The 26,794-nt window shown below is 39.5% G+C and overlaps 1 protein-coding gene across 4 annotated transcripts in view; it reads right to left on the reverse strand.

Annotated features, from left to right (window-relative positions):
- MRTFB (myocardin related transcription factor B) overlaps positions 1 to 26,794 on the reverse strand; it is a 66,725-nt gene that overhangs the window by 16,410 nt on the left and 23,521 nt on the right. For 2 of the 4 annotated variants that reach the window (XM_058816376.1, XM_058816374.1), the window contains exons 4-10: positions 9,929 to 9,994; positions 8,895 to 8,950; positions 8,256 to 8,331; positions 7,582 to 7,743; positions 6,887 to 7,071; positions 2,656 to 2,796; positions 1,336 to 1,583 (exon numbers count right to left, since the gene is read on the reverse strand). In XM_058816376.1, the coding sequence (XP_058672359.1) occupies positions 1,336 to 1,583; positions 2,656 to 2,796; positions 6,887 to 7,071; positions 7,582 to 7,743; positions 8,256 to 8,331; positions 8,895 to 8,950; positions 9,929 to 9,994 (934 nt within the window). Of the gene's footprint in view, positions 1 to 1,335; positions 1,584 to 2,655; positions 2,797 to 6,886; positions 7,072 to 7,581; positions 7,744 to 8,255; positions 8,332 to 8,894; positions 8,951 to 9,928; positions 9,995 to 20,745; positions 20,791 to 22,341; positions 22,634 to 26,794 lie in introns of those variants that run through there. The other 2 variants (XM_058816375.1, XM_058816377.1) reach the window with 2 other exon arrangements.

Raw genomic sequence — 26,794 nt, forward strand, 5'->3', positions numbered from 1 at the left:
ACCAATTTATGCTTCATAGTTTTGATTATTGTCATGGTATCTCTGAAGAACACTATGGACTGCAAACTCTATTTACACAAATTAATCACCAGCTAAGGCAATTAGTTAGATTTTTGTCTGGCATCAATAACCACCCTCCCATCACTGAACTCTGTGATGCAACCCTTCCATAGATGTCCAATGTTCACACACAGTATGGACTGACATAAAGCAGTTCACTTTGAAGATGATGCATTTTTATCAGCTGTACTCAAGAATCTCATAGAAGGATTCTGAAGTAATTGTAAAAAATTTAAAATTCCACCATTTACACTAGATATCATAAGTCAGCTCTTTGATTTCGTTCAGCTGATTTATGAAGAAATGTTTCTGAAATGTCAGTAAATGGAACATAAGAAGCGTGGGCAAGCAGGCAGAAACATCGCCAGTCCAAATGTTAGGATACATGGTAATTATAAATACAACCACAGATGGTAGCTTTAACTTTTCTAGCCTCACTTGCCGAAGAAAAAGAACTCAGTGAAAACTCATTTTAAAAAAATAGCTGAAAGTCAATTTGAATTTAGGCTTGTGTGACAGTGGCATGCTACACTTTAAGCACTTCTAGGAAAAGATTGGTCTTAGATAATGAGAATTAAACTCTGCAGATAGTCAACTTCTTGTTTTGTTATGGGATGCTGGCAACTCTTTAAACATTTATTTTTTTGACTGTTTCTACCTATAAATCAGTGAGTGTACTTCTCACTGGTAAAAGTGCTAAAGATCAGTACTAATGAGGAACTCATACCAGCATTAGAGATGAGGCTATAAACAACAGACAAATCTTATCATATCTAAAAAGACCGATATGTCTTATTTGTAAACTGCAAGGATGTGGTTTGTGAATTTGATGTAAAAAAAATAAACCCACAGGAATAGTGCATGTCTTTTTTAAAGACATGGTCTGCAAGCTTCTCTCCTGCCTACCTAGCTCACATTTGAGTGAAAATGGTGTCAAAACTTTCTTGATTTTACCCAAATGCATTTGAGTTTCAAATATGCATTTAGTCAGAAAAAACACATCTGACAGGTAGGATGTTCTGTTTCCATGTCATAAAAATAACTAGGACCACCTCAAGGCTTCTCAGACCTCAGGGTTATTTTAACAAGAGAACAACCTCACACCTTGTTAAATAAGGCAAATAATACCCACAGTGATGCAAAATACCATTTAAAGTTTTCTTGGGTTCCAACTGTCTCTTTAATGTTTTCAAACCATGTTTACTTCTAAAGCCCTAAGCCTATAACTGATGTATATGTTTTTTCTTAAAAGGACACAAACAATGCTTCACATACTTCAGCAGTGCAGGTAGAATTGTCTGGTAGTTGTAGTGTTGTTGCTGTTGGCTCAGGATCTGCAGCTGCAAAAACAGTTGCTGCTGTTGTAGCAGACGAGCATAGTTGGAGTCCATCTGTGGCTCATTTTTCTCACCTTTCTGATCAGGTGGAATATACTGATGGTACTTCAATTTTTTCACCCTTGGCTTAGGTTCTTTACATTTCTTGCTCCGATGTTTATCATTTGGGTTCTTTGGGTGGCTTTGCTGTTTATGAATGGAAAAGATTGAAACAAAACCACAACAAATGTCACTTCAAGCAGTTATGCATGGCTCAGAGATGCAGCATACCAGAGCACTTTTTCAGAGAGCTGCTGAAAACAACTGTCCTTGAAAACATCCCCAAATGAACCATCCTTGGAAGGTTAACATACTCCAGCTGGCTTATCTCCTGCACACGTAGGGGTCATCAAATCACAGTTTTTGAATGGTTTCTCAAAGCTGGCACAGCTAAAGGATTCTACTAGTCATGACCTGTCATTGCAAAGAGGCATTCTTCTTAAGCAGCTAAATTCAAAGCCACTTAGCAGTTTGTGAAAGTAAAAGCCAGTATTCTAAATTCCATCTGTAAACATCTGAGGTACTTAGAGGTCTAGACTGAAAGCATGGACAAACACTCCTGTAAATTACAGGCAGCAACATCTTCATTAGCAACACTCAAGTGATTAAAACTATCTTCCTTTACAAGCTCTTTGAAACTATTTTGAGGGGAAAATTGAAGGCAGTTACCTAATCATACAGAAGGTATCAAAGCAGAAATGCTGTGTTGATCCATGCCTGTTCACTACACAGATAGCCTCTTTTGGGGCACATCTGAATTAAGGTCCTGCATTAAGTAAGCTGGTACATATCCAGTGATTTCAAAGGATATAGCCAAATTTATATTAGAAAATGACTGCCAGAGGTCATCCTGGTACATTTAACTGAGTTCATTTCATGTAGGTAAGTAGAAGTCTACATACAAATATTCATTAACACAACTGAAGACAGTGGAGTTACTGAAATGAAACATTATGGACATCTAAAAGAAATCCCTCTCTAACTGTATTTGAAAGGTTTCCAATGCTGCTGGCAAAGTCGGTGCAGAAAAGAGAATTGAGTATGTTCTTCTGATCCCCAACAAGGGTACAGGAACTTCTCCCTCACAATGCATTCTGCTTATACATTAAAACAACTGAGACAACAGTTGTGAAAAAGGAGCAATGCTGCTCACCACTGGTTGCAGGTAGACTGTGAATGCAGTGACTCTCTATTCAGTTATCCTCCATATAAAACCCACCTTCACTAAGGTTGGCCCAGGCTTTGCTGCAGATACAGAGGTTGTGGTCAGGGTGGTTGCAGCAGTGGAACGAGTCACGTGCTGTTCGATTGTAGAGGGAGTTTTGAGGAACTCAGGAACTGGAGAGGTTAAAGGTGGATACTGGTATTAAAAAAAATACAAGGAAAAAGAGAAACATTAAAAACGTCGACCGCCTGAGTGACTGGAAATAATGTGAAAACGTTAAGACAATTGACTATCACATCAAATTCACAAAATACTTTTTTGGAGGAATGGTGAAAACAGAACTCCTGTACATGTGTACAAGTACTCTATAAGGGCACATTTTGGCACACTTCAAACACAGCAAATAAAATAAAATGGTTTCTTACTTTGACTTCTTAGTTAGCTAAGAAAACATTGCTTTATTACTATAAAATTGAGACCATCAGTATTTTTTGTCTGTGAAGTCAGATTTCTGTGTATACAAGGAGAATCTTAACACCCAAACAAGTACTGAAAGGCATTGCTTTCATAAAGGTCAAGCTTCAACAGGCAAACAAACTTCTTGCTTCAGAATGATCACGCAGCAGGACAGAAGGTGCATTTTCACCCTTCCTGTGGTATTTTCACAGAACCCCACCTCTGACTGTGCCAGGAGGTGCATTTCTTCTATATCTTATGCCAGCAGAAGTGTAAACCCGAACTTTGCTCATCTTAAATTTGTCATACCAATTTTTATTGTGCTGAAATTGGTTTGTGATTTTAGGTCTTAAAGAAACCTACTTATTTCCTTCTGTGGTGAATATCCCTCTTGATGGAATACAGACTCTACATAAACAGATCTCAGCCCCTGTGTTCCTAGATATACATAGAAATCTTTACTCTTTACTCAGAAATAGATTTTTCATTCTCTGATTATCCTCCTGTTACAGTTAACTGTGTTAACAGTTTTCATTAGTCTTTCTTGGATAAAAGTAACTGAAAATGTTCAGGATATTCCACATAGAGTGTCACTGCATCCTTACACAGTGGCATTAGCACTTCTCCTGGAATCACCTCTTCTGACAGGCTTGCAGTTTTACAGAGGATGTCCCCAGGAGCTCCCTGACTCCACTGCTGAACATTGCACCCCAGCTCTCTTCCTCCTCAGTTTCCTCTTGAGTCAAGAGTCCCCAGGTTTCCACATTTCTTTGTCATGGGAAAGAGGGGCATTGTGTATTTTTCTTTCCAAGAACTGTTCATTCTATTGGAATTGCATTTCTCTCCAAAAAGCCACATCAACCAGTTCTTTTTGCATAATAACAATCCAACTGTGTGCTGACTGTGCCTTCCTACTTTTGTTAGGTGACCTGTTCTTACGTCAAGGTTGTTAACGGTAACGTGAAACCAGAACGTCCCAGATCAACTCCCACAGAGCACTGGTACCAGCTTCCTTTCAGCCAGCACTTCCCTCTTTCTGGCTCACTTCTGGTAATCTCCATCCTCATTTTCCTAGTGTTTAATATCATCCAGTAATAAATCCAGCCAGATGACATCAGTTGCACTTCCATTGTTTAAGAAAGCAATTAGATCCCCTAGCACAATGCTCCTTTTATAAAAGCCTCTTCTTTATATTCCTATCAGTAAACATCCTTTTTCTTCCAAATTAATTCCAAGACTTGCATTATAATGAAGTCTGACAGGTACTTTCTGTTTCATTTCTTCCTGTACCTTTCCTGTATTTTTCTGTACTACAAAGGATTAGTACACATTTTGCAACTCTATGTCCTGGTTCTTTTGTGTTTCTGGGATAGCAGTTCCCAAGGTGCCAGTCTGTATGAACAAAGCTCTCTGACTTTTGCTCACAATTAATTTGTAAGAAATTTCCATTTTATCTTCATGTTTCATTTAGATATCTCACTGTGTTCCCAACCATCAGCTGCCAAGAGGCAACTCTAGCCCATAACCCAGTCAACTGAATAGTGGGTTTGATCCCTGTCTTGCAGCCACATAGGAACAACTCCTGATGCTTGCTTTATTAGATAGCAGATTTACCATGCCCTCCCTGTCACTGAAACACTGTGCACATGCCTGGCCTGTCCTATCCAGCCTGGTGGCAGGCTAAAGATACAAATGTCTCTATTTTTATTTCCAAGTTTCCAAGTGTTTGCTCTGGAAAGCATCTGATATCTACACAGTATCTGTTTTTGCTGGACTTGCACAACAAAAAAAAGCACCACCAAAACCCCAAATTACCTCTTTTCACATTGCATGAAAATCATGGTGTTAAACATTTTCCTCTTGCCAGAGAGTAAATTACTTCTCTTTACACTAGCCATTATCCTAACCTACACACAAAGCTTTTTACAGACTTCCCAATTTTACCTGCAAGTGTTAGATAAAGCAATGAACCATACACATAATTTATTTTTAAATTCAAAAACTTAGATTTAACAGGTCTTGACTTCTTCACCTGATTGCTTCATAAACTAGTCATTATTTAATTTGATCAGATCCCTATTCCAAATAATATGATTTCTGTACCTTTTCTGCTGGATGCCAACAAGAATCTAGCAGGTTAACAAGCTACAGAGAATATATTAGGGAAACAGTCATTCTGTGCCATCAAGCAAAATTCTTCAGCTGTTTTGAAGATAACTATTTAATATCTTCTGAATTGTGAATACCTCAATTTGATCTGTTTAGAGTATGACTAAAATGCCTAATCCTTACCAGATGCAAGTACACTGGGTTAAAGCAAGTTTTAGGTCATCAGTCAGCAAGAGCTGAAGGTTCTGAAACTTCTGTTACATCCTCTGATGTCTGGAAATGTGCGGAGGAGGAAGCCTTGAAAAGAACTCTGGCTGCACTCTGCTTTATTCAAAACTTTCTTTGTATTTTTTGTATTTACTTTGTTGTAATAAAATTTAAAATTTATCAGAGGAAATTAAAGAATAAAGGAGCCATTCCCAGACATGTCTCCTGTAGAGACCTGCTGTGCTGTTATTCTTTAATTCAAAAGGAACAACAAGGTGAGCATCTGTTTTATTCTGCAGAAGAACAACTTCTCATTTTAGATGTGTGCACAGAAGTGGCTGTAATGTGATATGAAATCCATAAGCAAAGGCTTGAAGGTTTTTCTGAAGCGCTTTTTCAATCAAGTTCAAGTGCCCTGCTTTTTGTTTCTGCAATCACAGATCTCTCTTATGCTTCCTACTTGAAAAGCTTTTGGCATGTATTGCTTTGAGCATTTTTATTTAACTCTCCATTAGGAACCTAATTCCTTACTCAGGAATCTAATTTCATGTGGTTTCTTTTCAATTTATTCAACACAAATTATGTTCTCTCAATGTGAAACCGAACTCATATTTTAACCTGTATGTTAGGGAAAAATGAAATACAATGGATGTGCTGTACTTTCCATCCAGCATTGTTTCTGTATATAAAATTTACAATACTGTTTCCATCTCTTGTGATAATAAGAAAACCAAGGAGAGTAACACCAGATCCTGAACCACTCAGCTATCAGGTGTCCATGGTCATAAAGACATTACAGACTTTGGAGCATTAACAAGAGCTGTCTCTTTTTTACTTATTTAACAGTTGACTTTTACATTACTTTCTGCAGTAAGGAGCAAATCCTCAGCTCTCTAAATCCTCACACATTTAGATGCTCTGCTATAGAGATAACATTTTATCTGCCACGACACATTTACTTTCCTTTCTTTGTAAGTACCTTGAGGAAATACTAAAAACCTCAGAAAAATCAACATAACTGTTATTTTGATTTCTTAAATAGTAAATTCCTTAGGCAGTATTTTAATAATATAGGAAAGAATATTTAAATTATGTGGGAAACCTTTTTTGTGGACTTTTCTGAGGGTAACAGAACTGACATCAACTGTTGTTTTTTCAGTAAAGTTTCATTCTAAATGAGTTCAAGACCTTGCCCTGAAGGAAGACAGACATTAAGTAATCAATAACAGCTGGAGTAAACCATGGCCATGACCTTTTAAACAACTTCTGGGAAAGCTGCAGATCTTGTCATAATGAATTTCAGGGAATTTATGGCTTCACTGCAGCCTATGGGAATTTCATCACTGCCACCAGCTAAGCCAGGGTTCTACTCTATACACCCCCAAGCAGAAAAGAGAGTCCCAGACAGCCCTTTGTAGCAGCAGATGTATTCATTCTGTTTGAAACCATGCCCCACTTCTGCAGTGCCAGACCAAAAGCATACTCTGAAGATCTTAACATTTAAAAACTGTACCTGTGTTGATGTAGCAGCATTTGGGGTTATTGGTGAGGGTGAGTCACTTGGTTTTGGCTCACCAGGGGAAGCTGCTGAACCCTGGGATTCTTGGCTGGCTGGTTGATCTGGTGATAAAGCATCACTGCTGTCTTCATCAAATGAAAAATCATCCAAAGCTTGAGGGTAATTCTCTTGTCCAACTGCTAAAATGTTTACATAGAAACAATGTTTTTTTTAATTGCACAAATTTAATTTAGACATTTATGGCAGAATTAGCTAATTGCTGGAAAATGATCAGTTTTCAGCAGTCTAAACATATGGTACCTAAGTATGTATTGTGTTTTTAATATGAGAGCCATATTAAATCAATAAAACCAAGTGTGGAGCAGAAGTGGTTTTAGTAAGAGATTAAAAGGTACATTCAACAGATGTGGGGTGCACGCAGACACCTACGACAGGCTGAGGGATGGCTACAGATGTTTGATTATTTGTAATGATTTTTATTTTAAAAAATGTATTTTCAAAGTTTCATGTAAAAATAGGACTACTTTATTTAAATGATAACAAAGTTTAGGTCTCAGAAGCTGAAAGAGTAAGTAGTAATAAACTTAGCATGTGTTATCTTCTAGTGAACTCTACCCTCAAGAGTTAAATTATTTATTTTCCACAATGCCACACAGATTACAAACAGAAGCTGTGGGACTACTACTTGCCTATAATGGCTTCTTTAACGCTGGAGTCTACAGGAAGAATATTTTTTTCTACCAGTTCCATAGGGCCAGGTCTCTGAGCAATCTTCTCATTCAGATCATCTGCCAAGCGAGCTCTCTTCAGTTTCATCTGAGTGGCCTGTAGTGAAGGCTCTGCAAAGGTCTCTAAAAGGATATATTGATTCAAATATTCTGTTCCACTTGTTCCCCAATTTCATGACAAACAACATTGTCTTGTCTTTGCAGTAACCATTCCACTTGTATCAAAAGCAGCCAGGTATAACAGGTAACAGGATAACAGTCACATTTATTAAAGGTTCTTTAGGGCCAGAGGAGAGCATAAGGCTGTCAGGTCATTTTAGAGCATGAGTAGAAACTGAAATAGAAACACTCCATGTACACATCTGATACTATAATTACCATTATAGATCAAGAACAATATGCAAGAGCAAACAAATAAACACACTGCTGGGAATACCTTCACTGCCATAGATGTATCTGTTACACAGATTTAGAATACAGACTACCACAGACACTGCAGAAGCAGAGAAACAGAGCAGATAAACCCTTAGAATGAATTCCCAGGCAGTGTCATTCAGGGAGACAAGGCAGAGCAGAAGCAAGGCCCTGCTGTGAGCAGCCTGAGCAGGCTCCAGATGCCCCCTGTGAGCACGTACCCTCCAGGATGTGCATTCTGACCAGCTCCGAGCGGTCCGGCCGGCTCCGGATCTTGTGCTTCAAGAAATTTTCAGTCTTAAAAGAGAGGAGGAAGCACCATTAGCTACTGTTCACTTAAAAACTCAAAGCAGTTTGACAAATCAGCCACGTCCAATCAATGAATAGTTGCAGTTTCATTCAGATGGGGGGTTAGCACTGTCAGAACACAGGCAGTAGAGGGGTTCCTCCTGCTTTGTTCTGTTTTCCTAGCAGTTAAGCAGGGCTGATGGATTTCCAACTTCTACAGACAAGATGGGAATGTTTCTGGTTTGATCCCACACCACCACATAATCACAATAGTATAGATTTGCCATAGAAAAAAACTGCTGAAGCATAATTTCCCCAAGTATCCAATCCTTAATTGGAGGTTAACCCCCCATATGTTTTAACCCCCCATAAATTTAATCCCCACTGATCTGTGAAGGCTCAGAGAAGTTCCTCTCAGATTTGATATTTTATTTTAACAAATTCTCCCAAAATAATAATACATTTTTACTGTAATGGTAAGAATTTTTCCATATACTCAGAGAATTTAGTATCACAAAAAACTGACTCTCCATTTCCAGATGTTAATCACAAGTCTACACAAAGTGGTTTACCCTGGCTCGCTCCAGGCTCTTTATCTGCTCATGGAATGCAGCTGGACTTTTCAAAGCTGTGAATGGAGAGGAAGAGTTAAACGGACAGGAAATAATTTTCTAAAGAAATATGCTAACCAGAATGTGTGTATGAGTGTTAACACCACCTCAGAGTTGTGCTTGCAGGATTACATTTGATTTGTGCTAGTTGTATCCACCTATATTTAGCAGAGATGAGCAATACTCCTTTATAGAATACCTGGAATATTTAACAGATTATTACCATGTAATGGTTAACTTTTTCACCATCTACAAAGGTGTTTGTTTAGTTATCAAAACTGTCCTACAGTGGAAATTTTGTGAGGTAAGGTTTAGAATGCCAAAATGCCAATTTAATTTAATTTATTCCACTGAATTTTCTGGCTGTCCATACCTCATACTTGCTGTTATTAGAGAGAACTGGACCTTCCCTTAAGAACGATGTGTTGATTTAAAAATTATATAGAAAAATGTGGAGGAGTTAAATGTTCATCTTAGAAAAAAAAATGATGTCTAGCTACTAAATAACCAAAAAGAGTAAAAACTGTTAACCTAGCAATAACATAAATTGTAGAGTGCTCCATCTCAGTGCTATCCACTTAGAGATCCTCCATGTTTCCTGTGCACCTCTCATTTGTTTGGAAACCTTTGTCATTCTACTCTTTAAAAACTGCTGGTTTTATTAATAATGCCAACTCATTTAAGTAATTCAGTTTATTTAGTAAATCAGTCATAATTATTTAAGTAGAGAAAATAGAAGCAGAATCAGACTAGGTCTACAAATCCCTGCATTTCTGTCACAATGGCTATTTTAACTGAAACATGATGCACTTGAATTCACTGAAGCACAGTGAATTCACTACATGCTCACTTAGGTTATCAAAAGGATCCCACAAGTCTTTTCAAATGCTAAAGTAATTTTTAATGATCTCACAGAAATGCTGATCTTCATAATTTTATATATTCAATTCATAATTAACACTACAGAAATACAAATTACTAGGTGTAAGTCTTACGTGGCATGATGCCCTGGTCCACCAGCTGTTCTCGTGTCCGTCTCTGTTGCAGCCTCAGCTGAAGTACTGACAAAAGAAAACATTGATTCCTGTGTGAGCACAGTCTCCTCATCCAGTGCAAAACCCCCATTCCAATGATACCAAGTACTGCAACCTCAGAAATCCTTTCTGCTGTGTATTCAGCCCTGACAGTAACCCCCAGGAGCCATCCGAGGAACAGCTGCTGTTAACAGTTCCCAGGGATGACTTCCATCCCCACTTCCACTGGAGTTTGCTCTCAATCTCATCCCTGATGCCAGGATTGTATTTCCCATGTGCATCCACTTTTCCCACCAGTCAGGCCTCATGAGGAGTGTTGAGCTTACATCAAGAAAACAGTGAGGTAGAAAGAGTTTAAACCATAAACTGGAGCCCATAATGATTACAGAGCCTCACTGCATGTCCTAAGCCAATCTTACATGACTTCACTGGGCTGAAATAGAAATGAACTGTGCAGAGCATTTTAGAAGAAAAGGTCTGTGTGTGTCTTGCTGATTGTTTCTTCTTAAGGTTTTTTTTTTAATATAAAGGCTGATAGTACATTAAATAAACCTTGCTGAAACACAAGAAACTGAAGCTAAGCAGAATTTTATCTGCCTTATTTAAAAACAACAAAAAAGTGTTACAATCAGGAACACACCTTATTCTCTCTCTGAACATCAGAAAATGTTGGTTTTTTTGACTGAGATATGTGTTATCATAATTACTTAAAGGGCAGAATATATCCAGTACTGTCAAATGTGGAAAAACAGCTTATAAAGCTTCAGAGGTAACTTCTTACCTTTCATTACATTTAATGAAATGTTTCTCACACATTTCTGTGTGTCAACCAATGTGACATATATTAAATGCTACACCAGAAACCACAAAACCTGGGGGAAGAGGTAGACATTAAAGCTTTATACTTTTAAAGATTATGGCTTTTTGTTGCCAGGGGGAAAAACAAGGGGGAAAAAAAGTTGTTTCTACCCCTCCCATATCCTTGTTTCTGTATCAAATTATCATAATGCTTCATTATCTCCTTGACACATATAGCTACTACCCCAAAGTGAAATTTCATCTTCTGAACAAGGGACAGTTAAGACAAAGTATAAATCACATTAAAGATGTGATATTTACATGCTGAAATTCCAACTTGAGAGCTTATTATGGGTGTATGATTATGGTATGCTGTTCCTATTGTATTTCACAAGGAAGCAAAACAAGCTAATGCATTGTCCAAAACATCAAAATGAATGTAATTTTTAAAAAATTAAGCTAAGGACAAAGTTCATTGTTTCCAGAATTTAAAAGGAACCAGCTTATTTCCTGTTCTGCAGTACAGGAAGGATATTCCTCTGGCTAAGGCATTAAGACCGGGAATAGCAAGTCCTGAAAACAAGGACATTATTTTCTTGTGTCACACAAACATTGAGAGTTCAAATACAAACATTTCAGGGCTGTGGCACAGCAGATCGGTTCAGACTTTACAATTTTCTTTTACAATTTTTTCTTCACTAAGCCTTCTCATAAAGCCCATTTTGTAGGTGGAGCTGGTTCAGCTATAACTACCTAAGCATTGCTAGGGATGTGCTTTCAATGTTAGTAATCACAAGTGGGAAAGAACATTATTATTGAATATATTATACTGAACATTATATCTAAATATAAATGATAGGAAGCCCTGCTGTGTAGTTTAGGAATGTATCTATGATTTGTGGCTTCATTTATGGTCAGATACTTGGCTTAAGCTTTACAGAAAGACTAAAAACACAGCCATATCCTAAACAACGTACAGTGTAAAAAGGGAACATACATGGGACTAGAGCAAAAGGGAGAGAACAGTAAGAATGTACCTGCACATAAACCTTATGTGCTCACGTGTGAAGCTTTAGCATTTTTTAAGAAAAAATGTAACAAACCTTTTTGTCTCTCATAACATTACTTGTCTGCCCATCATCTGTTCATCTACACTGGGCACTACAAAGCAATAAGGGAAGATTTTGAAGTTGTCCCATCTGTATCTGGACAAGTCATAGAAACAGTGAGAAAATTAGAGATATAGAAGATATAGAACATGTAGTTATTCACTTACTAGATAAATATCATGAACTTATATATTACATAATAAGGAAAGGACAGCCTGTAGCATGACTAATAGGAAAGCACTGCAGGGGAATGCTAAAGAAGAGATGACTCATAGTTAGAAAGATGGTATAAGATAATAACTGAAGATTTTGACTTGACCAGAGCAAGGTTAAACAGAAACCAAGCTGGATGAAAACCAGATGTTTGCTTTTGCAATCAACTCCAAAACTAACGTTGAAAAAGCGTTTCATAGCTACACTTTTTAAAAAGATAAATATTGAGCAGTCAAATGCATTATTAAATAGAAAATTTTCAAATAGAAAGCAATCTTGAATAAAACCCCTAAACATATTATTTTTTAAAGTTGGAAAGCTAAAAAGGTTTTGCTACTCCAAAGCAAATCCATCAGAAAAAAAGCCAATATTGATATCTCTATGAAAGAGATACAAGGATCTAAAGGATCTAAAATACTTTCAGCCCCTACAGTGACACAAAGTAAAAAGCAGAGCTGTTTATAAGGATGAAGCAGAAGGACCTGTCTGTGAGTTGCAAAACTTCACACAGTCAGAGCACACCTGGGTTACAGGTCAGGGTGTCAGAGCAGGAGTCACAGCACAGGCAGGAGTGACCCTTCACTGTCTCTGCAGGAACACACAGATGTGTCTCTCTGTACTGGAGGGGAGCCTGCTGTGGGTATGAAGGGAGGGAACAGCAGTGAGGTCTGTGAAAAGCTCAGGAGGAAATGGGGACTCACAAGAACAGCCAGCCTGACAGGAGGATGGGAGTCATGGAAACTGAATCACACGTTTTCAATAGGGAAAATATAATGAAATTATCTTCAGAGACAAGGATGAGCCATATGAGAATTCCACTTATGGCAAAGAATTGCTCATTTATTTCTGTGGGAAACTATCTAGAACAGAACACAGGTTGGTTTAAATCTAATGTAATTAAAGCTAATACAGACTTTACTTATGATATATATGGAAATCCACATAGCAAGAGATTTCTAGAACAGTCAGTAACACACAAAGTGGTATATCTAGTAAAGCTGGATTGAGATAAGAAGACAGCCTAAAAAAAAACCAAAAAACCCACCAAAAAATCTAAAAACCACTGAAGCATTACCCAAATACAACATATATCTATATATCTATATCTATATCTATATATGCACACATACATATATATTATATATGTATATATATTTTTTACTCTTGTTCTAGTGTGGGTCGGGGTTTGGATTTTTCCTTCTTTTGTTTTTCTCCCTCCCCTTTATTTTAAAGAAACATTTACAGACAAACCATCATGGAATGTGGGGAAGGGAGAACTCGAAAGACAGGAGGTGGAGGTACTACAAAGCAAAGTTGCCGTTGGAATGGTGTTTACTCAAACATTGTGTTTTACAGATGGTTCTTATCAGAGTAAATCCATTCAGCTTGCTGCCAGATAGTTTACCTTTCACTTTTACACTTTTAAAATCAGGAAGTTACCTACACAACATCTAAAATCATAAGTGATTTCCAAAATGAAGGCACAACATTAACAAATATTTACATATGTTGAAAAACTATTAATGCTGTTAATGCTGTTCCTCCTATTTAAAGTACATGTGCAAAAGAAGGGCAGTGTTAACACCATTAAGCAAATGTAGTTGTTAAAAGACAGTACAAATATTTTGCACTTCACATTATCTGGCAGGAATCCTCCTTCACACCACTGCAACTCTAAAAATTGTCTGTGAACTGCTTCTGAATAAAAGCCATGCACAGAGAGGTCAGACCAATTCCTGCTGTGACCGAGGGAGAAGGGAGGATATTCTTTTTTGTTTTCAACTAAACATACGATTTTAACACTTGAACACCAGGTGGAGAGATTCCAAAATTTCCATGTGTTTTCTTAAGTCAATAAAATGATCACTAAAGCTTGAATAGCTTATTTAATACTTACTGACAAAACAAAAAAGCATAATCCCTCCTCACAGTAAGAACATCTGGTTATCTGACTCTCAGAGTCAGCAGAAGTCTTGTGACTGCACTGGAGGGAGAGTGTTTAGCCAGCACAAAAGCTGAGTGCCAGAGGCTGGTGCTCCACTCGGCAGCTCCTTCCAGTGTCAGCACACCAGGGAATCAACACTTCTGACCAGGGAATGGAGATGGTGGTGCAGAAAGGGGAGCTCACCCATTAACCAATGCACTTGGTTATGTGGAAGTGAATTTCTGTAAAGCAGTAACTTTTATAAAGCCAATGAATGCCCTGTTCTCACCCCAGGAGTCCTGCTCAGGTTCACACACAGTGTGCCCCAAAGGGCAGAGACTGAGGATAACCAGAACCAGCAGCTCTCAATCTCCTGCTGAAGCGCTCTGGGGGTGAGAGCAGGAGAAGTGCCACAAGCAGGCACTTGAGGAGACACAGCACGTTCTGTACACCTTGGAAAGGCAGCAAACAGCTCTCTGGGCATGTTTTACTCGCTGTGAGTGGCAGAAGGAGCGAAATAAAGTGTATTATTGAATCACCCACAACAAACAGCTTTTATCAGAGCTGAGCAAGTGATGCCTGTTACGAATCTGTAACGTGTATCCTATAGAAGAGCAGTCTCAAAGTAGTACTACATAATCACAAGCACTGGAATGTAAAGAGGCCAAAAATAAATCAATAGTTGTCCTGCAGGAACCATGCTATCTACACTGATTGACAAGCTTTCACCACTGTTTCTTGCCTTGAAAAAAACCAGAACACATATTGTGCGCGGTTCCAGCACTAATAATTCCACATCTAACATAGTTCATTACATAGCCTATTAATTTAAGATCAAATTTTAATCTTTTTATAGAAGGTACTATGAAACAGCAAATAGTTGTTGCCATTTCTCAATTACACAGCTGAAACAAACATTTCACCGTGGACACAGGGTCCAGAAGACACCACACAGTCCTTTCAAATGGCAGCAGGAAGAAACACAACACATCGAGATTTTTTTTAATGTTGTGTATGTAATAATCTCATTATTCTCCTGAAGTTATAATCCAACAGATATTACCTATTTAAACACTTCAAACTGCAAGTGGAAATGAGAAAATGTAATGTCCAACATTCCTCCATAACCCCTTGGAAATTTCCAAGAGCGGCAGAAACTCCAGCGCAGGCTGCTAGGCTGGCTGCCATGGAAACAGACAGTGCTGGAACCGCGGCCGTTTCCTTTCAGTGCAAAGCTGGGACACCGAAAGCCTCCATTTCTCTCTGCCAGCTGCCAACAGCTTTTCTGCAGCCCGTGCCCCCTGGAGGCTGGGGCACAGCGGGCAGAGGCTCCCGGCACAGGCTGCAGTGGCACCGGCACTGCGGGGAGACACAGAACTGTCCCCTGGGCTGAAGCAGCTGGACCCCTAAGGCAAGGGTGTCACCAGCGGGTGGCACTGCACAGAGCAGAGAATTCCACCGGGAGTGATCCCAGCATCACCTTTGCCCTGGAACTGGGACACAGCCTCACAGGGCAGCAGCTCCAGAGCTGCAGAACCTGAGCACCGAGTGCTCTCTGGGCATCCTGCACTGCTGCCCTGCACCCCACACCCCATCTGCTCACATCCTAAAGTCTGGATTTTCTACACACCCTAACTTTATGCTAGGTTAATCCTCCAGAAATAGGTTTTGCTTTCTCCTGAGCTGAGATTTCTCCCTCAGCTCTATGATGAGGTATTGTACTTAATCTATTAAAAATTGGTTAATTTTTTCCCACTAATATTTGTTCTGCAAATAAAAAAAAATATAGCAGAAAGTATATTTTGTGTAGTAAGTAAAAGAAAGAGCAGGTGATATGCGAGGTACATAATTCAGGAAGGTTATGGAACATGGTAGTTTGCACATGGTATTACATATTCCACCAGTCCAAAGTCAGAAATTTGTTAATATAATGTTAACTTCATTTATATAGCATGTCAAAAAAGGAGAGGTGAGAAAACCATGAAAATAGCTACTTTTAATTTGTTGGAAATGATTCTAAGTAAGCTGTATGGAATTTTAAGATAAAATGTATTTTACATTGTGGTACTAATTCCCCATCAGCCTGAAGATGGTAACAACAGCATATTAAATACTCTTCATTTTAAAACAAAAATAATTTATCACCAATTCATCTTGTAAAAAGTATCAGACATCATCTAAGCATGAGTGAATGCCTTCACAACTTCCATGTATGCCAGAATATAATTTTTAAAAGGAACTATTTTATTTGGTTTAGTTATCTTGCTTTCATTAAAAAAAAAGCCTTACTGGTTTGTTATATAATTTTAATGTTCTTTTTTCCATTATTGTATAAGTCATTTTTCTGCTAAGACTATATCCAAGATAATTAAGAAAAGTTGAAGCAGCTCTTTTGCATATTCATTTCAAACAATTATTCGGTCATACTTCCATTTCAGCTTAGAAATGTACTGTGTAAATGTAAAGTACATGAGAGGAGACTACTGAGGGCCATTTCAGATCATCTCTCCAGAATTCTGGAGGGGAGCCCTGCAGGACATCCAGATCTCTCAAATGACACCACTGTGATTTAAAGCTTTTGTCTGCAGCCAGTGCTGATGCTCAGATGAGTGCTCCAGCAGGAACAGCATCCACTGAAAGCACAAAATGAAAACCTAGATGGCAAAGAGAGCTGCATGTAAACTGAACATTTCAAACAAACACATGAACTATAACAATATCATTAGCTGAGAGGCTTAAATGACTAGGATATAGGACAATCTGTATTGTATCCTATTGCTGTGGAACATGTTGCTTAGAAACCAGCCAGAACATACACAAGCCTTCAAACAAATTACTGGGATGTCTGCTGGGATGAATATATATATATATGTAAAAAGCAAAACCTATACCTTTCATTATTCTGTTTATGTCTTTAAAATGAGAAAAATCATCATGTTGGGTGAGAAGTCTTAACAAACTAAAGCTTATATTACCATTTTCTGTAAAATTGCACAACTTCAGTATATTAACAATAACATTTTCTAAATCTGCAAGTATTACCCTGCTTAGTGCAGACCTCTGATTTTTTAAAAATAATCTGCATTTCCTCAAATACCACTATTAGCCAAAAAGTGTACTGTGAAGGGGCTCATGAAACTTGAGTTTAAATTCTACATCTATTACAGCTTCCTTTGTGATAATTTGGAGTGTATTACATAGAATGATGACAGATGATTTCCAGCCAAGCCCCCTCCATTGTCCATGCTATTCCTAGGCACAGCAAACAAAATGCACACCCAAGCAGATTCTCCAGCTCAGGAGAGTACACAATAATTCAAAGCAGAGCAAGGTGGATTGCACTGAGCTGCCTGCTTGCAGCCGGGGGTGTGAGCAATGGTACTGAGTCACCTCTGCTGCAGACAGCTCCAGACTCTGCAGATGCTCTGTGGGTGAGTCCAGCTGATCACAGGCATGGAGAAGTTGCTGCATTAGGGAGGACCCTGCACTGGAGGCTGAGGCTCCCACGTGTTGTGGTGGATGTGACAGGAAAGAAGAATCCCCCAGCAGAGCAGCAAAGCAGACAGTGCTTTCAGAGAGTGGTTTCATAACTCACTATGATCTAACACAGGATTACCAATGAAAAGCCAATGGTCTGTGCCTCCCTCCACTCCCAGCTGCTTCTGCTGCTTTCACACTGGCAGAGGTGCCTCCTGCCGGGTCTGTGCTCTGGCCTGGCAGCACCATGAAAGAAATGCTCTTCAGCAATAGCCACTGACTTTGGGCTCCTAATGCCAACAGGAGATAGAGGCTGGCAGTGTGTGACTCCTAATGCCAACAGGAGATAGAGGCTGGCAGTGTGTGATTCCTAATGCCAACAGGAGATAGAGGCTGGCAGTGTGTGACTCCTAATGCCAACAGGAGATAGAGGCTGGCAGTGTGTGACTCCTAATGCCAACAGGAGATAGAGGCTGGCAGTATGCAGGGTAAGGTTGGATGGGAATACCCCTGGCCCTTAGCAGCAGCACTCCTAATCCTTCTATTAAAAACTTCAAGAAATCTTATAGTTGGTCATAGCAAGTTTTTTAAAAGCTCTTGGTTAGCCACCATCGTCTTCTAATTGTATACATATTACATACAAAATCAAATTAGTACATAGTAGTCTTGGTTTATTGAAGTAGTTAAGCATGTGTTTATTATAATGGTATTACAATATGTTTATTATTAATTTAAGTGCTACACTGAAGAAGAAAATTCTGTGGAGTAAGTGCTGATTTACTTTTACGACATACAATTATACCATGACATTAAAGAGACTGTTTATGGTAGAGTTTAGTACAGCCCTGCAGGATCATTACACAGAATTTACAGTGCTCCCTTTATTAACAAAAGAATAACACTTTTTTCACCAGTATTTTTCTCATTATCTGTGTCTCAAGAAACATACCTGATGGACTAACACTAATAAGGGGTCATAAAAACACCTCTAAACACCAGATGACACAACTTAATGCTTTTTCTTTATAAAAACCAACCAAACCAAATAAACCAAGAGCAGGATCTTTATCATGCCAGGGCAGGAGAGCAGAAGAGGTCAAGAGTATCATCAATACTCAACATGCCAGCAATAGCAGGAAGTCTGTTGAATAAACAATTCTCATGCACCATGGATTTGATTGCAAGGGATGAGGGGAAGAAATCCTTCCTGACTACACCTGTAATCTGTTACTCAGGCAGCACAAAGACAATTCCAGTGCACACCTGAGAAATCCACTCATTGCACCCTGTATCCTGTTTGCAGCACTTGCCAGTCTCCAGTTCCTCACAAACCAGTAAATTGAAAATGCATTACAAATCCCGGAAAGAAACTGTGTTTCAAGGTGGAAATAAAATTTCCTTCCTGGCTAGTTTTTTTTAAATTAGAGTAGCCTGCAGGCAACTGGTAACTTTGAAACTCAGATTATGATATGAAAAATATGGTGCAAACAAACTGGGATTCAGCCTCCTTTTAAATCCCAGCTAATCACCAGACTGAACTGTTTCACCAGTTTAATACTGTGTCTTCAGGAGTTCTGTATGGTCATAGAGCTCATCCATCTTTGTACTGAAACAACTCAGGGTATAAAACAAGATCTCCTCAACTCTCTCCAGTGCTGTTGGAAACCTTTCAATCTGCAGGCCAGATATATTCCCAGGTCCCAACAGGTGCACTGTTTGATGGCACTGAATATTCCTTAGTAACTGTATGCACATTTAAGGCTTTTCACTTGAATTTTCCAAGTGTTTTGGTTGCTTAATTGACAGAGCTACAAGATGCTGCAGGAGGTACAGTCAATGGTACAGGAATTTCTGAAAAAGCTGTTTAGTTAGCACTGTGTGGTTTACCTCAGAGACAGAAAATATATTTGTTCCTTGCTCATAACAAAGGTAATTTTGATCAGACAGATAAAAGTAAGAACTTTTTTCACAAAAAAGGCAATATGCAACAACAGTATCTGAGCTGTTTACAAGAAGTCAGTAGGATTCCCTCCCATGCTACAGGATGCTATAATGTGTATCAATAGCCTAAGGAAAGAAAAAGTTCAGCTTTGCAATCTAAACTGCTAATGTCCTTAATATTAATTTGCTGAAGACAGTGTTATTGGTTTTGCTTCCACCAAAAATCCCTTTTCTTATACAGAAATACTAAGTAAAAAATATTGCACCTTGCAGTTCTCTTAAGGTACTCATTGCTGAAATAAGCACTGCACTATCTCAGGATTTTTACATTTACCAAACCTGTGCAAAGTAGCTTATGAAACAAAGGCACCTTTTGAATTGGATCTCTACATAATTACATTTTTAATTTTTCCAAGTTTTATAATTCATATATCATATTTTTAAGTATTTTTGTGTCCTAAGGAAGAAATGTTTGATAATTCGCGTGGCAAAACCAACCACATCATTTTAAGGAGGAAGAAAGGAGGAGAAAAGAGGAGGGCAAAAAAAAGAGAGACAGAATGGCACAAGCTAATTTAGAAGACACTGTTCTGTAAAATAAGTTGTCCTACAATTTATGTTTTTCAAAAAGTAAAATCTGTTACCTGTAGTATTATTTAAATAGGATTAAACTAACAACTGCAACTGAATTTTTAAAAATCTATAAAGTGTCTGAACTACATATTTCATAACATAATGAACTGGAAACATGAAGCTCTGTTTTAGTCCCTCTAGATGTAAATCAAGAAGATTTGGAGTGTTTTCAATAATTCATTCTATATACCACAAGAAAGAAAATGATTGTTTTTCTAAGCTTTAGAAGGAGGAAAGGCTGGAAGAGGAGATCCTGTAGTCAATCAAACTCTCAAGAAGAGGTTCATTATTTTAATCATTACATTGCCAAACTTGGGAGAGATAAAAGAATAAGATATATTCACTGGGGAAAGTGAAAATGGAGAACAGGTACTAAAACACAGAAAAGGAAGCAAAGATAGTGATTATGGAAAACATATCTTCTTGTATGCAGTGAATAATTTAAGCTCTCAAATATTAATGAATTTAGACTGGCAGAGTATCCCATAATTGCAGGTTTTTTGCTACTCTGACAGACCATCATTACTGTAATGTACATTCTTTCATCCACTTTCTCCATAACTGACATGCTTGAAGAGGCCTGAAGACAATAATCACTGCTGTGGTTACTCATCAGCCCACCTACACTACCCACCCTGCTGCCTTTGCCATGTTTTTTTGCCCTTGATTTTTTGGTAGCTTACCCCAGACAGGTTTTGTTTCTTTCCTACATCACTGACCACCCCTGTGACCCTCCTGGCTCCCTTCTCTCGCTGCTGTCCCCAGAGCCTCAGCAGCAGCAGCAGCAGCAGCAGCAGCAGCAGGGCTTTAACTGGGCTGCTCTGAGTTGGGAGGCAAAAGCACCCCGAGCCAGAGGCACTGCCGGCCCTTTCTTTCATCCTGTCTCCCAGACAGGACTTCCCTGCCACAAGGGAGGCAGAGCAGTTCTGCTCTCAGCCACTGCCACAGGCAGCAACATCAACCTCTCAGTACCTTCCCAACCTCTCAGTACCTTCCCAACCTCTCAGTACCTTCCTGATCACCAACACACCTTCAGTACCAGTACCCTGCACAAAGATCAGGGCTTTCCCTAGCTCAAATTTAAAGCTAAGTAATGGGGGGCATTAAACTAACCTGTCAAGTACTGAATTTAGTACTGAATATGGGCTATCTTTTTGCCAATTTAAACACTATTAAGATCCAAATTTAGAAAAAGAAATGGACAAAACCCCCAAACAAACCCAGCATTTAAATTCTGATAAAGGCAGTATCTCACATAGAACTCTTGCCACCACACCAAGGGAGAAGTCTCTGAATCACCAGACAATCCAGAGATATCTGGAGGAAAAGCCAAAGCAGAGTGCTGTAAAAGGAAAGCAGGAGTTTTGTCTACTACAAATGCAGTTTGTGTCCTATTGATTAAGCAGCTGGAGCCGAGCCCAGAGCTGCCAGAGCCTGGTGTGTTACTCCTGCCGTGTCCGACGGCTCTGGGCAGGGTGGCAGCCGCCCTCCAGAGGTCTCTGCCTTCTCCTCCTTCACTCTGGCCAGCGGGAGGAATCCTGCCCGCAGGAGTAAGACAATTCCCCTGTCTCAGCAGCATTATTGCCTTAGCCTAACAGAGATTACTTCAAATGAATCTCATATAGTTCTATTTGTTAGCTTTGAATGATATTCCAAATATTCTCAGACTACTGCTATTTTAGAAACTAATGCCCGTGCATTTTATCAGTTTAATGCCCAGCTGAAATCTAATAATTTTAAAAGACATAATGTGGTTTGAAAAGCACACTTCTCAAAACCAGAATCAAATCTAATTTGAAGTATAAGGGGAGAACAGAATTCCAAAGAAAGAAAAGAGCTGAGAAAAGCACTGTTGAAAATGAGGTAACAATATGTCTAATACTAAAGGTGTGGGGGGTTTTATTTTGACATGCCATATTTAATGATGTTTATTTCATTAGATTTATTTCAATAGAGACATTTTGAAGTGCTTTGTGCAATATTTACAGGACAATTTCAGAGTCCTTCATTAATTCAGCACTAAGTGATAACCTGAAAAGACTACTTGATTGCTCATTTTTCTTCATACTACAATTCCTATCAAACTATCATCATTATTTTTCTAGTCCCAGGTAAAATATAAATTCAGCTTTTAGAGGGTTTTTTTTCAGAGGGAAAACAATACCTCATTTAATGTACAAAAACTCTTTCTGACCTACAGCATTAAATCAGGCATGCTGGTGAACTGAACGTGCCCAGGACTTCTGCATTCTCTGTCCCCCAAGCAGCAAGTGACTGACCTTCCTTGAGACTTTTCTGGCTGTTCCCCTCAAGGCATTCCTTCTCCTTCAGTGGCTTAAGATCTCCTGCAGGTAAGATCTCGGAAAAGCCCTGCTGCTGTTTCTTGGAGCTATCAATCATGGTGGGAATCCTTTAGAATGGCAACATCCAGCACCGAAAAAATCGCAGGCCGCGGTGGGCAGCGATGCAGCGCGCTCCGCACGGGGCCGGCCGCGGGCTCCTACGGCAGCAGCAGCCCGGGCACCGCCGCGCCGCCCATGGCGCTGCCCCGGCTCGGCTCGGCTCAGCCCGGCTCGGCTCGGCTCAGCCCACCCTGGTTCGGCTCAGTCCGGCTCGGCTCGGCTCAGCCCACCCTGGTTCGGCTCAGCCCGGCCAGGCTCGGCTCGGCTCAGCCCACCCTGGTTCGGCTCAGCCCGGCCAGGCTCGGCTCGGCTCAGCCCACCCTGGTTCGGCTTAGTCCGGCTCGGCTCAGCCCACCCTGGTTCGGCTCAGCCCGGCCAGGCTCGGCTCGGCTCAGCCCAGCCCGGCTCGGCTTAGTCCACCCCGGATTGGCTCAATTGGCTGTGGCCGCTCCGAGCCCGCAGCCCGCTCTCAGCGCGGGCACCGAGCATGTGAAGCCGAACTCCCAAAGCCCGCCTCTCCTCCCAGGCAGACACTCCTCCTGTGCCTGGAGTTACGCTCGCTTCCTCTGCACATTGGTGTTCAATGTGCAGCTCGGTGGTCAATCATCTGACAAAGAATGAGTCAAGCGGTTAAAAATAAATCCAGCAGTTGCTGGAGAGCATTCGCTGATACCTAAGACAAACTACTGCTGAGGTCCCTCTCCCTTTCCCCCCTTCCTTTTCCCTGCCCCCACTCCTCAGAACACTGCTGCAGGCAGCAGAAATATTTCATCTTTGCCTGACCGGCACATTCATTACTCATTAAGTTTCACCCGTAAACAAAGCTGCACAGCGGGATTTGGAAATGTTATAGTTATGTTAGGAACCTTCCCACCCATCAACCCCAGGACTGGTTCCAGAGACAGGTACCTAGCAGAGGTAACTGGGAAAACCAGTGATTATTTCCATGCCTTTCCTGCAGTATGAGAGCCTCTGTTCCTTGTTGTAAAAATCTAAGCCCTGAGTATTTTATTATTTTCCTTTTTGCATTAGTTACACATCTCATTATTCCCAACAGTTTCATGAGTATTTCCTCCCACAGCTTCTGATCTGCCATTCTCTGCAGCATATCCCATTTATCTTACATGAGTCATCAACTTCAGTGTCAACCTGGAAGATTTCAGGGAAATGGATCCCCTCTAATTACCTGGCATTGGCCATAAGGGAACAGCAGACGAGTCTGCATTTAATTTCCTGTACTTAGAGAAAAGAAACTATACATAATGTTTAAGAGTCTCTACATGTCAGCTAGGAACTCTGGCAGGTGTATTTTCCCTTCCCTTTGCCCTAAAAATGCTATCATTGCACACAATTTCTGCACCTCTACTTTGTATTTTAAATCCTTCAACCTGAAATTATAAAGGATATCTCCATTCAGATAAAATGTTTCACTTCCATAGAATCAGATTTGAAAATACCTATATACATTGAGACACAGAAATTTTAGAAATGGAAACTAGAAAAAAAAACCCCTCTTTTCCTCTTTGGATCTTTCTACAAGGCAGCCACTGAGCACTGACTGTTCACCATGACAGTGTACTGCCAGGGCAAGTGACACCAGGGGCTGTGAAGCTGCCTGGCCCAGCCAGCAGGATTTGGAAGCCTCTCCCTGTTTGCCTGCTGCTGGGAGAAGGAGACCTAGATCTGCTCAGAACTGCACACTCCAAGGAGGAGTGAGCTCACCAGGCTTTAGCAACCTCTTGACATGTAAGGAGCTGACAATACGGCAAAAAACTCTTTGCAGCATGAATGATGTGAGGCCACTCTCCCAGCCTAAAAATCAGTTGTCTGCACATCATTTGTATAAAAATTATCAGCTTAAATTATGTTCTGCCTAAAGACAAGTTACAGACTATTCCAATACATTTGCTTTTGCAGTGATTTTTACTGAACACAAGGAAAAAATACTGTGGAAAAGCTCCTTCATAAATCAAATTAACTTCCTCAGCTGAATACTTGCCTGCAGCTGAACACTTACTGTGCATAAGAAACAAAACTACTGTTGAGAAACTCCACACATTCAGAAAATAAAACAGACAAGCAGAATACAAACACATACTACTTAAACACACATTAAACTCTGACACAGTCAATAAACAGAGTATTACACACTTACTGATATAACTGATTATAACTCCACATTTTTCTTGTACCAAGAGAGAAGTTAATTGTTTGGATTGATTAATTATATTCTAACAGTATAACAATATATAACAGCACAAATTGTTTTATGAAAAGGGTACAGTGCACTTTACACACTCTGAACTGATTTCCCATTGATTCAAAAACAGTATTTTGAAATTTAAAAAATTCCATGCCCTAATGAGGAAGTGTGTAATTAAAGGTGCCAGAGAAAGACATTCTTCAAACACCATATTTCTGAAGGAAGTTCTATCCATTCCTATCCCTTTACACTGCCTGATATAAATTGAGAGTACCCAGTGCTCAGGTGAAAGCTGAGCACAGTAACAGCAGCTGGGTGGGAGCAGTTTAAGCCTTCAGGAGCGTTTCTCTTGTTCAGAAAGTTGATCTTAGCTAGGAGTTGGTGCTGTCCACTCCCCCCCCATTCCAAGGGTAGCCACCCCACAGCAGATCAATGTGCTTTTGCTTCAGCTACTTGAAGTTATACCTCATATTTTGCTTCAATTTCACCTCTTAGTTCAATACAAGCTTAAAACAGAGATGAAAATTTTAGAAGACCTTTAAGAAGTCTGATCAAAATCTCAACAGTAACACGCAAAATCCTTAGTATGAAAAGTGGGAATTACAGATTTTATGAAAAATAAGAATGAGGAAATTCTTGTACAGACTAGGAGAGATGAAAGGTCAAAATGAAGCTGTGCATTTTTCATGTAACCAAATACTGCCATTGCCAATATTGCTATACAATATGGAATAGTTGGGTGAGGGCAGACATAACAAATGAAGACAAAGAAAAGATGCCTTTGAAGAAGGAAATAGTTCTGCTCCAGATTCAGTTATACTGTGAATATGGAGAATATCTGGATATTCTGCTCAGGGATAAGTTTCTCTTAAATCTCTGCATGAAGAATAACATTTGTCTCCCACATCATGAAAAAATATTCCTATTCCAACAACCTTTTGTTTTCCCAGCAGTCTTGAATACACCTTAATTCAAGCTCAATTGATAACTTGGTTTTACTGGTTATTTGAGTGTGCAACAATATAGTTGTTATATTTTTAGTGATAAGGCTTAAAAGAAAAACTAATCATCTCATCATGTCTGTTGGAAAAGTCTAAAACTCTGGGACAGCTTCACAGGCACCTGGAGGCATCTCACAATTCCCAGCTCCACAGCACTGCAACATGGGAAAAGTTCCTATGATGGACTTGGTCAGCATTCCTGAGAGCTGTACCAGAAGGAACAGAAACACTGTTAGCATGTTCCTGTACCAAATTCCCCTGCTCCCTACCAGTACCCAGGTGTTCCATGAGCAGGTCCATGTGAAGCCAGGCAGTGCTGCCTGCTGCCCCCAGTGCTCACCCACCTGCCAGTTAAGGACTCCTCCTTCCCTGCCAAATGAAATGAATTTGGAACTCCTCTAGAATGGCTCACAAATGTTCTTACCTGTGACTGCTAAAGCACCACAATGACTCCTGAGATTTACTCATGCACTTTCAAATTTGATGGCAAATTTTTAAGCTCTTATGAAATAGCAGAATTTCTGTCATGAACCACTACCACCACACTAACACACTGAACACACTGCTGGTGTTTGGGCAGTATCTGCCTTGAAGATTGTTTTGACAGATAAAACTGCTTTGTATTTCAGTTACTTTTGTTGTTGGTTTTAAAGGACCATGATTTCTAAAATTGTGACTTTACAGGTGGGGAACTTAACACCTTCCCACTCAAATCACCCATTTTGGCCTACCACAAAAAATCCTCTAGTGTAAGTATTAGTGAAACAACAGCAACTTGTTTGTTCTTTGACTACTCTTTATTTTAGCAGTAATACAGTGAATAGAACAACCCATGAATTACACAATACAAATTAGGGACAGAAAAAGCTTGGGATCTTACAACTCCACTCAGAGTTTGAAAGGATTTTGTGTTCAGTGTCTAAAAGTGAGCTGGAATTTGGATTGTAATTTGAAATTGATGGCATTGTTAAAAACAGGCAGAAAACTTTTTCAAACTGCAAATTTTTCCTCTTCTCTTTCTGCTGCTGACTATTTAAATGGAGAATGTTTTGTAATAGAGAGAACTACTCATTTCCAAACTAAACATTGGACATAAAACCTCTGCAATTTGAGCATGTACCTGTTT

This window comes from Ammospiza caudacuta, chromosome 17, assembly GCF_027887145.1.
Source record: "Ammospiza caudacuta isolate bAmmCau1 chromosome 17, bAmmCau1.pri, whole genome shotgun sequence".
Classification (NCBI taxonomy): domain Eukaryota; kingdom Metazoa; phylum Chordata; class Aves; order Passeriformes; family Passerellidae; genus Ammospiza; species Ammospiza caudacuta.